This window comes from Vidua chalybeata, chromosome 13 (assembly GCF_026979565.1).
Source record: "Vidua chalybeata isolate OUT-0048 chromosome 13, bVidCha1 merged haplotype, whole genome shotgun sequence".
Classification (NCBI taxonomy): Eukaryota; Metazoa; Chordata; class Aves; order Passeriformes; family Viduidae; genus Vidua; species Vidua chalybeata.
The window spans coordinates 18517134-18534439 of record NC_071542.1 but is presented as its reverse complement, the minus strand read 5'-3'; the positions used below and the strand labels follow the sequence as shown (position 1 = coordinate 18534439).

The 17306-nt window shown below is 46.3% G+C and overlaps 1 protein-coding gene and 1 long non-coding RNA gene across 3 annotated transcripts; one reads left to right on the top strand and one right to left on the bottom strand.

The window, feature by feature from the left end:
• Positions 1-474: 474 nt before the first annotated feature.
• On the bottom strand, positions 475-16755 carry SLC24A1 (solute carrier family 24 member 1). Of its 2 annotated transcripts, none has more exons than XM_053954341.1 (10): positions 16611-16755; positions 13970-15052; positions 12559-12618; positions 11974-12082; positions 5579-5662; positions 3846-3946; positions 3031-3234; positions 2575-2664; positions 1554-1720; positions 475-914 (listed from the first exon to the last, which is right to left on the bottom strand). In XM_053954341.1, the coding sequence occupies exons 2-10, from the start codon at positions 14888-14890 to the stop codon at positions 665-667; spliced, it is 1986 nt and encodes a 661-aa protein (XP_053810316.1). In that variant the 5' UTR covers positions 14891-15052; positions 16611-16755; the 3' UTR covers positions 475-664. The 2 variants fall into 2 exon arrangements, with proteins under 2 accessions (XP_053810316.1, XP_053810317.1); XM_053954342.1 differs by having other exon boundaries at positions 3031-3228.
• On the top strand, positions 3015-17077 carry LOC128794471 (uncharacterized). Its single transcript, XR_008433128.1, has 4 exons — positions 3015-3090; positions 11576-11729; positions 12136-12271; positions 16915-17077. It is a non-coding gene; the product is annotated as an uncharacterized LOC128794471 (long non-coding RNA).
• Positions 17078-17306: the final 229 nt, after the last annotated feature.

The window sequence follows — 17306 nt, the reverse complement described above, 5'->3', positions numbered from 1 at the left end:
TTCTGATAGAGGTAATGTGCTGCTCTAACCCCTGAGCCTTTTAGTCTTGTTGCAGCAAGATGTAAACCCAGGTGACATCACACCTGTACCGGTGGCACTTTACAGGAATTTTAGGCACTGCATTGCAAGATCAGGTACAGATCTGAAAGGAGCTCAGTGCAGTTTGAGGGAGTTCTCTGCTGAGCTGGAGCCTGTGTGTCCACACAGGGATTTTAAGCAGAGCACTTCCATAAAGGCCCAGCCACATCAGTCTGATTCTCTTCCCACTGAAGTAAAATTCATTGTTTTCAGGGAGTTTGAGCAGTTCACTGACTAATCTAGAGCATGTTCCTGAAATTTCCTATAATGAGTAAATATTATGTGGTGAAAATCAGCTCCTTTAACTTGAGAGGATCAGCAATAGTGAAAATTTGATGCATCTAAATTGTATCAGCCTCTCCACAAGTGCCTAAGTGTGTGTTGTTTAATATTGGTCATTTCAGATCCTAAAGAAAACAGTAGAGGCTGACACACCAGTTAAGATTGATTTATTTTTTAGCATGTTAAAGATATCTTATTTTCAGTAAGTTTGTTACAATTCTGGTTGCTTTTTTTTCAGTAGAACAATTGCTATCTCAACTCCCTTTTGATGTTGCTGGATCCTCACACACAAAGTGTCCACATGTCATACAGATACTGGGCAGGATATTATCTTGTCCTCTAACATCACACTGATGATCAGAAACACAAAGTAAAGAGCAAACATGGTGAGGCCCAGTAATTTGTTCATTTTCCATCTACAGGCAGCAATAGAGAGAATCACAAACAGGAGCATGAGGAAAAGGAGAACAATTGCACAAAACAAACCATTGCTGCTGACTGCCACGGGGCTGAGGCCATTGAAGATAGAAAAAAGGAACCAGGGAACAGGCAAGCTGCAAGGAAGGGAAAAGTAATGAAATAAATGTTTTAAGGCAGTTCATTATCTGCATCATAACTAAGCAATTTTACAGGGGAAAAATGCATTATTGTATTCAATATAGTTCAGCATAAATCTAAACTGGATGTTTTTCCTGTCAAAACTGCATTTGGGTAATGCTTGCACTATCACAATGCAATCCAAGAGTAAAATGGTTTGAAAATAATACCTAAGAATTAAGTGCCTTTGGTGAACTATAATAAAGAAATGTCCTGATGGTTTAGGATGGGAGATCCAGGCACTGATACTGGCCTTCCCCAGGAGCTGAATGACTCTGAGTGACCAGATAAGGCTCCTGCCTGTATAGTTTGGACATTAGCCAAAGATGTCTTGCATTTTTGTCTTGAAAAATTGGTAATTTTGTGTTGATTGGTGATTTTGTGAATTGGGTGAAGATAGTGGGCTGAGTTATAACAGTTTGTCTTTCCTGGCTGGATTTGGATTTAGGTTGGGTTTCTTCAAAAGGAACTGGTTGCTCAGCTGCCCTTCTCTTAACTACAGCTAAAATGAAATTAACTGAGGTGTGTATGGTTTCAAACCAGGTAACTTTGTGTTTCAGAAGAAATGCAGCTCTTAGCATGGCCCTGGTACTCACCCAACAGTGATGTCAAAGATGTTGCTGCCCACAGAGCTGGACACAGCCATGTCCCCCAAGCCCTTCCGGGCCACGATGACACTGGTGATGAGGTCAGGGATGGATGTGCCTGCTGCCAGTATGGTCAACCCCATAATTTCCTCGGATATCCCAATTGTTTCACCAACCTAATCAACACAACGTTGGGTAGGGCTGTTAGCAGTGGAACACGGAGTATAATTGCTCTGTGCAGTGTTAGGGTTTGTGCCATATTTGAGTTAAAATATTCCAAGTCCCATAAATGTGGCAGCATTTTCCTGCTTTATAGGATTTAAAAGTTCCATTTTACTGTGTCTGTTGATTCTGGATTTGCTCTGTAGTGTAGGAAATCTGACCACAGCGATGCCAGCTCTGAGCCAAGGTCAAGTCAGCTACAGCACAATTTTCCTGGCCTCAGTCTTCCTCTTCTGGATGTTGTCTACCTTTGCAGATTTAACATCAGCTGTGCAAGGTCTAAGGGCCTTTGGAGATGACAGTCCTTGGATTTATGGCATGATCAGATCTACTGTGCATGTGCAATACATCACTCAATATTGGGGGCTGTTCCTACAAGATGGAAGTATTATTTCCCAGAATACAAGGTGAACATTAGCATGGGAGAGTGAAGAACATTTAGCAGCTTCCAGAATCAGAACCTGTATTTTCCTAGAATTTTAATTAGGTAATGGATAATTACGTTCTGCACAGAAACATTTATTAATGAAAAGTCAGAATTAAGATAGATCTTGATGGTGCTTTTCCTTTCACTGATGCACAAACTCCCTTGGAAGCTCTCAGAAATGAATGAATCTTTGTGAAATCAAAAAAAAAAAAAAAAGGAAATCAAAAAGTCCCTTTTGGGTTCTAACAAAACAAATTTTCTACAGTTGTGATGGATGACTGCAGCTGTAATTCATCAGATAAAATGCCACAGTAACACTGTCCCCCCTCTCCATCTACTTGTTCTGAAATGGGGATTTGCAGAAAGAGCAAAACCTCTCACCTGGTGAGCCCACCACACCATGAGATAAGAGAATGCAGCAATCCAGAGGATGGCTCCAAAAAATGTGATGACAAAGAATTTTTTTGATTCCTGTTGAAATCGATTTGAAAAAAAAAAAAAGAGAAGTTTCAGGGAAGTTAATAGTCCCCATTGAAAACTATTCACCTGAAACACTTCACTGTAATTGATTGCTTTAACTTGGACCCTGATCTCTGTTTGCTGTTTTTCAGCTTGATTGGGTGACCTGTAGTTGCTAGAATTTGTGGTTTATTAAATTAAGTCTCTGGAATGACATTACACCTTAACTGGGGCTCCTGTCCCACTCCCTGCAGGAATAACAACCCTTCAACTATGCAAAGACTCCAGACATGGAAAAATGGACCCAGGGACTCTGGCCCAGAGGAAATCTATAGCTCAGTTAATGACTCCAGGAGCAGAAGGAAGGTGGATTCTTACCGAGTTTCTGACATCAGGCAGAGTGCTCCAGAGAGGAAAGACAATGGGGAAGAGGAAAAGGTAAATTGCTTGTTTTGTCCTTGATTCTGGCCATTCCAGAGATAAGGGCTCATCGTTTTCATCACCCTCTGTGCTGTCACCATCACTGTCCTGGCTCTCAGAGCTGCTGTCGTCTGAGGTGTCACTGCTTGACAGGGGCTGTACCTCAGAATAAAAAATCGAAAAGCCAATATATTTTCACACTAACAAGGAGCTGCAGCTACTCACTGTGGCCTCACCTGAGCAGAGCTCACACTTGTAACCTGCTGAGGGCAGCCACAGCTCTTGTGGGACAGGACCCAGGCACACCCCAACCCTGCACCTGTGTATTGTTAACTAATGGGCATCCATTAACTAGAACCACCTTTTAGAAACAAATATTTCATGTCCTTGAAAAAATCTTTTTTTCATTGGAACTACCAAATAACATCACCCAAAAGGTATTTGGGGAGCAAAACAGAACAGTCTGCTGGTGAGCACAGGACAGGCAGGTGCTCTTATCTCCCCTTAACCTGGAGTACCCCCTGACCTCTGAAGAGTCACTTGAAGGGACAGTGCTATCCAGTAACACTTGGTGTCATAATTTGGACCCAATTTGTGTTTGTAAGCCAAAGTGTTTCAGCCAGCATCTTAAATTACTACACACAGAGCCTATTTATAGATGCCAGTGACATGGATTGGGTCCTGTCCCAACAGCTCTGGAGAGGGAAGAAGGAAGGTACACGTGAAGGTCAGCCTGGGTGGGCACTTAGTGCCTGTGCTCCTGGTTTTGATACCATTCCATCCTGTGGCACATCTGCCTTCTGTGTATCTTTGCTGGGCTCAGAGTCACTGGCAGGAGTTACCTGGAGGCTGCTTGGTGCTTTCTTTCCCTCTTCTGCAAAAGCAATAAGAAATGCTGGTTTCAGTCATCCTGTATGGGTGGCCACCATATCAAGGCATCACCTTCCCTGTGACCAGCAAGAGCTCTGAGCTCCCTACCACAGTGCTGGCATTTCAGGTTAAATACCCTCAGATTGCTTTGGTTTGTTGTGTGTCCTCCCTGACTGCTGTGATTGTGTTTGGTAGATCTGGGCAGAATTTGGCCCACCTGGAATAGAGTGAGACCTTGGTGCTCCTCTGACCTTCCATGCAGAACTGCTGTAAGGGGCAGGGAAATGCTAATTACCTCATCTACAGCTGATGAGAATTTCTTGGTTTCTTTCTGGATTCTGAAGATTGTATTAAAACCATCCTTTAAACCCATAAAAGATGTAAAGCTTTGCTTCTCAGGTTTTCCCCCCAGCTCCCCCCTCCCTCCGTAGAGCACAGCATTCTCCAGGGACCTGATACTCTTCAAGGCTTCTGAGAAATGACTAGGATGTGCTGCCAGACTTTAATCCCTGGTCGTTTGGTGGGTATTCAAAAGCAAATAGGAAAGTGCTGACACATACAAGGAAATAACTGCAATGTCCTGCTGTTCCTGCATTAACCTGCATAGCCAAGAGGAACACAGAAACCTCTGTGGGAACAGGGCAGAAATATGGATAACACGGAGCAGGGATGAGGGAGTGAAGTCAATGTGGTATTTATAGCATGCACCAAGAATTTACTTGGGTTTTAAACAGTGTTTTTCTCAAGTTTGGGCTCATTCACCTCCGTGAGGCCCAGCATTGGGAGGTGCTCAGGTGCCTGGGTCTTGTGGAGCTGGGACCTTCCACACCAAAGTTTCTTGGTGTTCAAAATCTTCAGCCTTGCTGGCAGCACAAATCTGTGTTGTAGCACAGGTCAGCTCTGGCTCCAAGGCAGCCTTTGTGTCAGGAGTGACTGACAGAGGGCAGATCTAGGTTAAACATTAGATTAGAAATGCTTCCCTGTGAGGGTGGTGAGGCCCCAGCACAGGTTGCCCAGAGAAGCTGTGACTGCTCCATCCCTGGAAGTGTCCAAGGCCAGGTTGGACAGGGCTTGGAGCACCCTGGGATAGTGGAAGGTGTCCCTGCCCATGGCAGGGGGTGGAAATGGGATGGTCTCTAAGGTTCCTTCCAACCCAAACCATTATATGATTCTGTGATTCTATTAAAGAAAGGGTTCACAGGTCCTTGGAATTTGATACAGGCACAGTGTAGATTATTCCTTCTGGAGGAACCTTCTGTGCCCTTCTGCAAGTGTGTGAAGGTACCTTCTTTTAACAAACACCTCATTTGCAGGGTCTGCCAAAGACCAGCAGCACCCAAGTGCTGTCTGCGGTGCCCTGATTTCCCTCCTGCACTGTTCCATGGCCATTTCCAGTCCATCCTTGCAGCTCTCCCTGCCCTGCCTCACTAACAGCTCCTCTGGGGATGGCTGCTCCTGCCCGTGTGCATCGATCGAGTCCTGCTGCATTGTTACAGCAGCCATCTGTGCCCAGTAACAGCACAAATTTGTGTTAGACCTCAGGGTTTCCATGCCTGCCCTTGGGCTTTGCGTGCTGGGAAGGTGAGAGCTTGCAGTGCAAAACAAGGCAAACAGTGCTGGCTCTTCCTGCACTCACCTGGCTGGGAGCCTTGTCCTTCCAGGGCCTCAGCCTTGACCTTGGCCACGTTGCTCAGGATGTCAACCCTGTCTTTCAGTTTTGCTGTGGGTGAGAAGGACATGATCATCAGGGGCTATCACTGCAAAGCCCCCCTGGACCTGTCTCCCTCAACACACACATGCTCTTGCCCCCTTCCTCCTGCAGGTGCTGCAGCCAGCACTGCCCCAGGGGTTGTTCTAGCTCTGACCTCAGGTTTTGGCTGCTGCTAGTTGGTCATAGCTGATGTATTTAACTGCTTAGTGCTACAGCAATTACACCAGCAATTTGTCATGGAACTATTTAAAGAGAATCTAGAGTGATGCTTAAAGTTTTAGCTTTCATATTTTCCAGATTCTGTACTGCATTAGTGTGTAACTCTGACCCTCATACAGAGTGTTAGCAAGTTCTCCTCACAGTTCAGTCAGGCAAAACAATCCTTTTCCAGCCTGAGAACCAAGGACAGCATTGCAGCTTCAGGCCCAAAAATTATAAACAACAAAAAAATTGAGGAGAGCAATCTGGGAGGATGGGACTGCATAACCTGAAGCTGTAACTGGACAGTTAACCCCAATATGGAAATGGAACAAAAGTTATGAAAGTGTGAAAATGTGTGACCTGCTGTCCATTTTGGGTCCATCTTGTGTAGTCACAAGCCAGGCTCTTGTACTGCCCAAGGTGCATCCTTTGAGGCCTTTTAATAAATATTTACTTTATTCCTGTAACACTGTCTAGCCTCTGTTCTAGCTAGCCTCTCAAGGCATCAAGAGGAATGAGAAATCCTTTCCAGGTCAGTAATACAAAGGATATCTGTACTTTATAGGCAGAAAATGCAGAAAGAACAGAGGAGGAGTTTTGGTGCAATATCAACTTGTTCCCAATGGACTATTGATTTTTTTTTTTCTAGGTTAGATTATGAGCAAACTAAAAATGACACCTTCCTCCTGCCATGTGGCTGTTGAAGAGGCTTTAGGGTGCTGCTTACAGCCTGGGCAACTAATGGGAATGGAAAATAAACACCTTTTATGTTCCAATTCCCTGGAAAATCACTGATTTTTCTAAGTAGACACAAGTGTCTCCTGCTGGAGCTGATCTAAATTCCTGGTATCCAGGTTCTGCATGGTTCAGGCTGTCTGAGAGATGTTCTTCACCAGCACAGGTCTGGTGCTCTATTTCTGGGACTGCTGAGAGCTTCCACTGTGAACCAAGCTCTGCCTTACTCAGCTGAGCTGGTTTTTTACTGGTTTACAGTGAACTGTGGAATTGTTTGTCTCTGTAGTTGTTTTTTGCCCAAATATCTTACTGCTGACTCTCAGTGAAAGTGAATGAGAATGGGCTCAAAGAAAAGCCCCATTTTGCTCTAATCTGTGTCCTCTGTTGAGCCACACAGCCAGTGACTGAGGGTCACTGGGTTTGCACATGGGCAGTAGCCACAAGAATTGGCCAATGCTGTTTGGCTTGTGTGCAGGGCTGTAAAATAATTTTCTCTGAAAGTTTTATCACACTGATTTTATCTACTGTGTTGTTGACTAAGCACCCAGAAGGTGCAGTTGTCATATTGCCTCAAGGGCAGGGCCCTGCCATTTTATTAAATCACAGTGATAATAGAAATAGCATGTCCAGCCATGTGGGCAGAGCTATTGTTCTGAGCTGAACCTTGTGAAAATCAGTACATTCTGCTGTATGTATATATCCAATAACTGGGCCCAGCTCAGACAGGAAGACCTCAGGGGACAAGTCATACTCTGGTGAGATTCCTGCTACTGTCTGACAGAAACATCTTTCAGCAGCTGGGATTTCCACTGAGCACTGGGATGGTTGGACTGAGATGAAACCATCATGGAGTACCAGAATGCTTTGGGTTGGAAGGGACCTTAAAGGCCATCCAGTCCCACCTCCCTGCCATGAGCAGGGACACCTTCCACTGTCCCAGGCTGCTCCAGGCCCCATCCATCCTGGCCTTGGACACTTCCAGGGATCCAGGGGCAGTCACAGCTTCTCTGGGCACCCTGTGCCAGGGCCTCACCACCTTGCAGGTAAGAATTTCTAATCTAAATGATCATTTCTTCCCCTTTGAAAGGCTGACTGAGACTCAAGAGCTTGACTCTTCCATGCTCCTTGTCAATACTGAAGGTCAGGGGATATGAAGTTTTGGCTTCCTTCCCCCTGTGCTCATGCACAAGCACATCCCTCAGTGCAGGGGTGACCTTTTGCTCCCAGTCTCCTCTAAGCACTGGGCAATGCATCCTTCTGTTTGGCTTTTCCCTGAAGCTGCTGCAAAAGCTCCTGTCAGCAGGGTCAGGGCGGTCAGGCTCAGCCTGAGATTATGGAAACTGAAGCTCCTGGCTCGCTGCCCTCAGCCAGGCCCCAGGCTGGGAGTGCCGGGTGGAGCCCGGGAGCATCTCTGTCAGGATAAACAGATTAGGCCCAGCCACTGTCCAGTTCTCATGAGATCAGCCTCGTTTAAAAGGGTGTTAATTCCTCTGACACACAGCTCCTGCAGGAGGGACTGGGACTGGAGGCAGAGCTGGCTCTAAGCTGGCCAGATCTGCAGGTCAGCACGGGAGGAAGGATGTCCATGGGCTCAGTCTGGGCTGTGCAGGATCAGCTGTGCAGGGCAGTGTCCCTCTCAGTCCCCTGGGGCATTCACTGCTGGCAACTCTGTCCCCAGGGCTCAGAACCCATCACACAGGACATGTCTGTGTCCCATGGCCCTGAGATGCTCTCCAGGAGAATTCTTGTCCTATGAATTGACAGCATCCAGTATGGACTCCAGGTGGCAGCTGAGCTTCTACCTTGAATTTGGCTCTTACTTTTAATTCACTCTTTGGCTCTAATATTCAGTCTAACAGGATTGACAACACAATCAGCAGGGAGGACTTTTTCTTTACAATTCGGCATGAACCTGAAGGAATTGGAGATTCTGCTGTATAAAAGTGGAAGTATAAAAAATAGTCTTGTGATTCCTTTTTCCCCTCTGGATCTGAAATGCTAATGAAGCAAGGAGAAGCTGTAGCTGCCTTCAGCCTTCTCCAGCCTGCAACAGTGCCCACTGCTCTGGTCTAATTTCCAAAATCATTACCTTGTTAACTGGGGCATAGTGAGGGCAGGCAGCTCTGACAACCTCTCTGCTGGAGCCTTTTGCTTCATTCAAAAAGAAATGTAGGCTTCTGCTTTGTTCCCTGTGTGACTAGAGTTTAAACAGTCTGGTGGTAAGGCTAGAGGCTCAGAATTGAGAGGGCTCCTGAGCATTTCCAAAATCCTTGCTCCCTTTACTTCCCCAACAGTTCCCTCTGGTGTCTAATGGGATGATCTGGAAAAGATCTCATGTTCTTCTTCTACTCAATTTCCCAGGAAATTGGGAAAAGAACAAAAGAACAAACTGCTAGAAATTCCTAATGAAAACAAAAGGCACATTGAAGGTAAAAAGTTCTATCAAAAATATAATTCAGGATGCTATGTAAATATCAGAATTTCTAAAGTAAACACGTAGTCTCTCTGAGACAAAGACTTAAGTAATGATACCTTCCTAATGCAAAAAGAAATAACCCCACATTCTGAACTCAAGCCACTCTTCAAAAGAGAAATTTTGTTTCACACAAGGGGTGTTTGCAGCTTTGCATTTCACACTTCTACTGTATTTCCAAGACCTCTGCCCCTGAAAGTTGGTTTTGGAGGCCCAGTGCTGGCAGCTTTTCTACGTTTTGGACCTTGCTGCCCTGAAACCACTTCTGTGCTGCCCAAATAAAAAGCGAGGGCAGCCGAAAGAAGGAAACCCTACAGAATCCTGATTGCAGCAGGTTCAGTGAGGAACAGCTGAGCAACTGTTGGTAACCTTTTCCTTCTGTCGAGTGTTCATTTCCACAGCCTGTAAGTGCTGATGCTACAGGCCTTGGCAAGAAGGAACAAGGGCTCTTGAGGAAAGATAAATTGCTTTGGGATCATCTTCTATGTGGCAGCCTAATTACAGAAATGTGCCTGGTACAGAGAGTGCTGCAGACACAGCAGAGGGACGGTGTTGGTGATCCATGGGAAACAGGCACAGCTGTCCCCAGGGTCCCACAGGGCTGCAGGGCTGTTAACACAGGACTAGGAACTATTCACATATCAGAACACAAGTCCTCATATGCCTTGGCAGGTTCAAATCCTTTTCCACATCCTTCTTGGGATATCATTCAATCTCTTTGGCCAAGCTCCTCAAGGCACTTAGGTTTCCCAGTCTATGCATAAACTCCTTTTCTCCAAACTCTTTTCTTGAGGTAGGAAGTTATCAGATTAAGGACTATCTCCTACAAGACACACAGGATTTGGCACATTGGCTCCTTGATTTTTTGAGTGCTGAGCTGTTGTAGTATCAGTAATTTTATTGTTATATTTTATAAGGCGGTGTCTCTTTTCTCACAGCCTTGAGTGGAGCAGGCACGTACCTGGGGCAGAGGTTTTGCCATTAACTCAGTGGCGTTATTAAAGAAAAGGCTCTGGGATATAAAACCCTTCTGGAGAGGCTGTTGCAGCCCATCCCCGCACGGTCCCTGCGGTAGCAGACGCACATACACACGGTCACACTCCCATCTAGTGGCTGCTGCACACAACACGGGAACTCGCATCCTGCCGGGCCGCCGGCAGCGGCGTAGGTTGGACATCAGGAAAAATTTCTGCACCCAAAGGGTTCTCAAGCCCTGGCACAGGGAGTCACCATCCCCGGAGGGATTTCAAGGATGTGTAGGTGGGGCACTTGGGGACATGTGGTCTTGGCAGTGCTGGGGGAACAGTCGGACTTGATAATCTGAAAGGTCTTTTTCAACCTAAATGATTCTGTGATTCTATGTACTGAGTAGGGAAGTTCTCTTTGAGACAAGATCCAAACTGGTCCACCAGTCCTGTTTATTCCATATTCACAAGGCCTGGGAACAGCAGCCTCTTCAGCAAGGACAGTGGAAAGCTCCCAGCAGCCTGTTCTGGGCTGAACTGGCTGGGGCTCTCCTTGGCCTTGGCTGCCAACTTCAGCCCCCCACAACTCTCCTGCTGAGGGGTCCCAGAGTTTCACCAGGTCACCAACCTGGAACAGAAAGCCAAACTTGTGGTGGCCTGGGGTGGGCAGATACTGCACAGAGACATTTAAGGTGTGGGAAAGATGAGAAGGTGCTGGGAGGTCTCTGAGTGGCAGCAGCCCCTCAATTCTGACACTTTCTGATGCTCAAGGCAATGGGACATCCTCTTGGAAGGTTTTGGATCTATCCTGGTGCTGCTGATACAACCTTTTGGAGGTACAGGAGGCAAGGAACAAACCCTGATGAGTCTGGCTCTTGTTAGGCTACTGTTGATAACACATTGGGTGCCTTCACTGGAATCTGTCAAAGCAGACACTGATCTGCCTTGCTGTCCTCCTCCAGCCTTTGTTCCCTCGATCAGTTTGTGCCTCTGGGATTCTGATCTGGAGAGTCCTCTTTGTAACCTCTGTGAGGGACACAAGAGGTGTTGATCTGCTTAGCTTCAATCTCTCTTTGAATGGGCAGTAGATAATCTCTTTAGAACAAGTAGGGCAGTGGAGAGGTGGGGCATGTTCTGAGCTAGGAAAAAAATCTTAAAGATGTTTTTTATTAATGTGCTTCACTATTTATTTGAATATAAACCTCCACAGTGTGATTGGATTAAAGTTAATATAAAGCAACACATTAAAAGGCTGTGTACAAAGGCCCTGGTCTGACTGGAGATGAGGCTTCTCTGCACCCTGGGCAATTTAAAACAGATCTTGGACCAGAGCTTGTCATTCCCTGGCCCTGGGGAGCTGCCCCTTGCCTGCACAGGCCTGTGGGCACACTTTGCCATGGCAGTGATGATAGGTGGGCTTTTAGAGGTGTCAGCCTGAATCACACAGAATTGGCCTCACCATCATGATTAGAATCTCAGCTGTGATTTTAGCCACTGTCAAAGAGAATTCTTCAAGGGTTTTAACCTCTTTTTGTGCTGCTGTTTCAGGGCTGCAATGAGGTCTGAGCTAAGAAGAGGAAGATGGGATGTGCTATGGGACAGAGGAAGCCTGTAACTCATGTTTGCTGCCCTTGCAGTCAGAGAGACAGCAGAGATGTCACCACTTCCAGGGACCCCATCAACAGCAGCTGCCACCACAGCAGTAAGCAGTTTGACACAGGAAAAGTAGATATAGCAGGACCAAAACACGAGGTGTTTGTCCTTGCCAGCCACACGATCAGAAGGGGCACATCCCACTGCCACAGAGCTCCCCACACCTGACACCATCTGTGATACTCAGCTGCACCCTAAGGGTGAGCTGCTGACCCCAAAACACTGGTTGCATTCCCAGTGGAACCCCTCAGGGCTGTGAACCCAAGGCCCTCTGGTGTGGAGCATCCACTCACCTTCTGCCAGGGGGTCCAGGGTGTGGATCATGAGCTGGACGATGGTGCCGCGCATCTGGGAGTTGTGCAGGGAGGCCGAGCTGCTGCCCCGCTGCAGGGCTGGCCCAGCCTGTGGGAAGGCACAGAGCCAGTCAGTTCCAGCTTCTTTGTTCTCTACATCAGACAAGGCCTCTCCAGGCCATGGGGCAGCAATTCAACAGCAGCAGAGGAATCAGTGTTCAGTGTTCACTATGGGAAAGGACAGACCCCACCAGCCTCTGCTATGACAGCCCGGGAAGAAATTTAGCCACGAGACCAGGTAAGAAGAGCCACTTTCTGAATTTCTATTAACTGTTTTAGAGCAGAGAATGAGCAGGATTCTTGTAGTTAAACCCACCTGGGAAGTGAGCTGTCTCTTAAATTTTATAAAAATTCCTTAAAGGACAGGACTCAGACAGGTGTTCTCTTAAGCAATTGTGCCTGATACGATACAGGTTTAAGTCCAGGTTTCTTGACACAGGAATTGACACTTTTATTTATGGCCTGACATGGGGCGAGATTCAAAATACCATGACTTCAGATCCCTGTAAAGTTACTTAGACCTACCTGCAGCTTCCTCACATCTGGTGGCTTCATTGTTCCATCATCTACAACTGCCCTGCTTGTCTGCAAGCAATGAAGAACAGAAATAACCAATCACCTCTGCTGCTTCAGGATCTAATGATCCTTCAGGCTGCTGCCTGTGGGGAAGTGGCACAGTTGACACAAATGTCCATTGATGCTACTGAAAGAGCCAAAGCCATGAGCCTCCTTAAAAACCATTGGCTTCTGAGAAAAGCAAGATTCTACCTAAAGCCTCCCAGTGAGGATGCAGGCACCTGGGGGCAGACTCACAACTGACTCCTGTAGCTACAGACAGACCCAGACTTCATCCCCAAACATCTGTATCCTTACTCATTTTCCAGCAGAGTGAAGGTTCAAAGGGGGATATTTTTTTAACAGTGATTAGCATTACTTTCCATCATTTATAATTTCTGTGATTAATTTTTCCCAAGGGACAGGTTCAGGAGCTCTCTGTCATGCTACTAAACATTAGTGAGAGTTCTCTGTAAACTTCAAGTGCAGGGCTGGATTTAATTTGTGATGCAAGGTGATGTCCACAGTGATGTGTGTGTCACTGCAGTTTCTTGCACGTGTATCCCACTGGAATGTAACTCAGGAGCTTTCAGGACTCCCAGCTGTGAGCACTGGCTGAACAACAAACCAGCAGTAGGAAAGAGAAGCAGTTTCTTGATTCTGCACCACTTCAACTATCCTTACTCTCCTTATCTGCTTCCTTCCTTTCCTTAAATGATGTGGAGTGCCAGGATCAGAAGGCAAAGCATGCTTGAGGGCCAGGGACACATCTGACTAGCAGAGCGTGCTGTGCCAGGGGACAGTTTGAAATCTGCTGGCATGGAACTGGGTTTGGGCACTCCAATCTGTTGCCAAATGCTGCCCAGGAGAGCAGGCAGTGGTTGCTAAAGCTGCCAGATGCCTTTCTGTGCTGCTGATCAGGTAAGGAGTGATACCATCAGCACCCCAGCAACACATCTGGCTTCAGAGAGGGGAAAGAGAATTTCCTCCAGCATCTCTCAGTTGCAAGAGGCTGGGACAGAAGCCTTCTGTCCCCTGTTTACCAGAATTGTCCAGTCTTATTCCCAGACCAAGAATGTGTTCCTGCAAGTGTTCTTTCTGAAACTTCTTTTGAACAACCAAGTAAGCAAAATCCCACACATCTTTGAAAGCAGCTAAGAGACATTTAGTAATTGTACAGGTAGAACTCCCATTTAGTGATGTTCTCCAATTTCTTAGAATCTCTCTAGTTTGCATTTCCCCCATTTTCAAACCACAGTTTTTTACTAGTACCTGTATTCTGAGGTTCAAATATGTGCTTTGTGAAGGAGATGCAGTTTTTCTTTGTGGTTTACACTAAAAGTTATTTCCAACTTGCTCTCTGAACTCTAAGGACACCAACCTTCTGCATATGCTCTGCTGGTGCTGCCTGCACAGCATTTAGCTTCTTTTTCAGCTCCTGCTTCACCCATTGCTCCAGGAACACATTCTGTTTCATGGTGAACACGTATGTGGCATAGGCAGTCAGTAAAAGGAGGCTTTCCCACCAATCAATGACACTGTCTAGGAAAAACAGGATGAGCATCAGTAAGTCTACAATGTAGAATGTGATGTCTCTAAATAAGGGCCACCATGTCAGGTGGAGTATCTGCCTCGAGAAGAGGGCACAGGTGCCAATGACAAAGAGGATATTAAACACTGCTGAGCCCACAATGGTACCGATGCCGACATTGCTGTGTGAGATGAAGACACCTATGAGGGACGTGAAGAGTTCTGGTGCTGATCCACCCGCTGCCATGAAGGTGGCTCCAGCCACATCTTCAGAGATCTCCAACTTCTCAGTGATCACTCCCAAAGCAGGGACAAAATACTCATCACACACTATGGCCAAGGCCACAAATACATACATCATGCCAAAGATGTGAAGGACAACCCACCCTTGCCTGCGTTCTTCCACACTGAACAGGTCCTGGGGATATTCTCCTTTGGACTCATAGGGTGGTTTTTCATCTGGGAAGCTTTCACTGGCATTTTCCTGCTGTGGTATTGTCCCCATTGACGTGGTGACGGGCACGGCTGGCTCAGGATCCACATAGATGCAGTGCCTTATTTTGGGTGCTGTGGCATTGCCTCTTACAGCAGTCTTGTTGCTGGCGAGGTCCCTGGAGGTCACTTTGACAGGGTCCGTGGGTTGGGGGGCTCTGTGTGATGCTGGAAGGGCAGAGGGGCTGAACTGGAGCTGGCAGACAGAGAGGACCAACACTATGGCAAGCAAGAAGAGGATTTGGTTCCTCCGTAGCCGCCTCCTCCGTGGTAAATGCATTTCCTAAAGGTTCAAAACTCAGAGCCGTGTCCAGAAGCCACTGAAGACTTCACTTGGTCAGCAGTTTGCTGATCTGGAGCATCAGGAGTGGAACTGCACAGCACAATTTCTAGCTGATCTGGAGCATCAGGAGAGGAAGTGCACAGCACAAAATGGGGAATCCTGCAAAAGAAAATCTGGTGTGAAAAACAAAGCACTGCAACTTTCCACCATTTGGGCAGCAACACTTCACTGACTGCTTGTGTATTTTTCAATAAAAACAAATGGACTTAAATGAGTAAAGAAATACCTAGATCCAGGTTTCAGTCTATTTTTTTTTAATATGACTGTAGGCGATGCTTATTAATAATCAAAGGTTTGGCTTAAGAGAGTGGAGTTGGCTGAGGCAGTCCAATCCAAGCTGAATTCTGGTTCCACCAAATGCTTATATCCAGGAGCTGTTAAGGACTGCATTGACCAGAGTGCAGTTGTTATTCTGTAATATTATCAATTGGGTCAGTGTTGTGCAGGAGGAGTGGATATGGCTTCTGTCAAGGAACCAGCTTTAAATTGCTAAAAATGATGCTCTGAAGACAAGACCAAGCTGTTCAAACCTCCCTGCTAAACCAGTTATTCACCAAAATAACCTCAGGAGGATGGAAACTGGTTTAGATGTGGTGCTGCTCCATGGCTTTCCAGACTTTCACTTCCCAGGAAACCATCCAAGGAAGGGTGAGGTTTTTCCTTCAGTTTGAGCAGAGGGTGAGGAGAACATGGTTCTAGTAAAACTGGGGGTGCTGAGCAGCCATTTGTTTCTATGACTACATCTTTTCAGGGCTTTCTGTAGAAATCAGAACTGGCAAAGTGGAATTGTAATCATACCTTTTATTAGGGGGTAATTAGCATATCTTGCATAATTATGTGAACAGCATTTAGAAAGGGAGACAAATTATAAATGCCAGAGTGACAGTGCCTGCAGGTGTGACAGCATGGGGACAGGGATTTGGGGCTGGACAGAATTCCCTCTTCAGCACTGCTTGAATGTTTTACCTGAGAATGACACTCTTCGTGGATTCTTTTTTTCCCCAGAGTGGGCATGTTACATTATTCTTTAGCTGTGAGTTATTCTCTAGCTGTGAATCATAGTTTTCTAAGCCATTCTCAGATAAGCTCTTCATGCAAGTTATCACACATTTACCCTCTTGCATAACACCCAGGGAAGGTATCAGCCTAAATTTCTTGCAAAACAGGCAATGTTAAATTAAATAGTTGGGAGAATCACTAAGGCAACAGTAAGAGAGGGTCATGGGAGTACCTAGATAAACAGATGCTACAAGCTTTGCTTTTCATACATAAAAAGAAAAGAAATATATATGTGGCAGAACAGCACAAGAGGTATAACAAATTGCACATTAAGAGCAAATAACTTCCCCTAACAAAGACAGGAGAGTTAAAAGGATGGCACAGAGAGAACACAGTTATGCACACACTCCTGTTTAAATACTGATTTTACTTCTCTCCAAAATGAGCTGCTTAAAAGACATTTTGTGAGCAGAAAGAAATCCAAAGCCAGGATCAGTTCTAAGAGCTCTGCAGCCTTTCACAACTCCTGACCAGAAGAATGCAGAAGAATTGTTTCTCTAGTCTTCTAAGTTTAGGTCAATTCTTGATAAACTCCTTAGCTCACCTCCTGTTTCAGTAACACAAAATCCAAGCAATCAAACAAACCTCCCCAGCCTACCTTCCAAAGGTCTGTCCAGGAGGAAGGGGAGTTCCAGGGGCTGGGTGTAGTGCTGGAAGCTTCTTTGGTAGTTAACAGCCAGATGGGAGATGCTGTTGCAGAGAGAGGCAGGGGAAAATGATCCCATTTTCAGGATGTCTCCTCTGCTGGCAGAGTCCTAGAACAAGAGCGGGTCAGGTGTGAAGGACATGTTAGTGGAGGAATTCCCAATCCAGTTTAATACCCACAGCCCCTAAGAAGATTAAATAGTATTGTATAGATTTGGGTCTATCTCTGAAGCCAATACCTTTGTCTGCTACCACAGGTTATTCTCAGTGTGAGGACAGGCGATTATCCCCTTCACAAACTCCTGGACTGAAGCACCAGCCATGGGCACGGATCACCCTCACGGCACTGCAGCGGGTAAATCACACTTATAAACACTGTTAAACAAGGAGCTGCATGTTGAGGCATCTCCTGTGGCTGACAGGCCAGATGCCAGACAAGCAGCCCTGCTGGGCTTTGCCACAGTATGTGACCACTTGGCAGTGCCAGAGAGAGGTTTAAAACTCATTGGCTCCTGGAAAAATCCCTCAGGAGTACTAAGGCAGGGGGAGGGAGCAGGGACCTGGGCATGGTGCCCATGACTCTTCTGTGGCACTGATAGTGTGCAGCTCCACGGGGGGGAGAAATAACAACGTCCCTGGCCAAGGATTT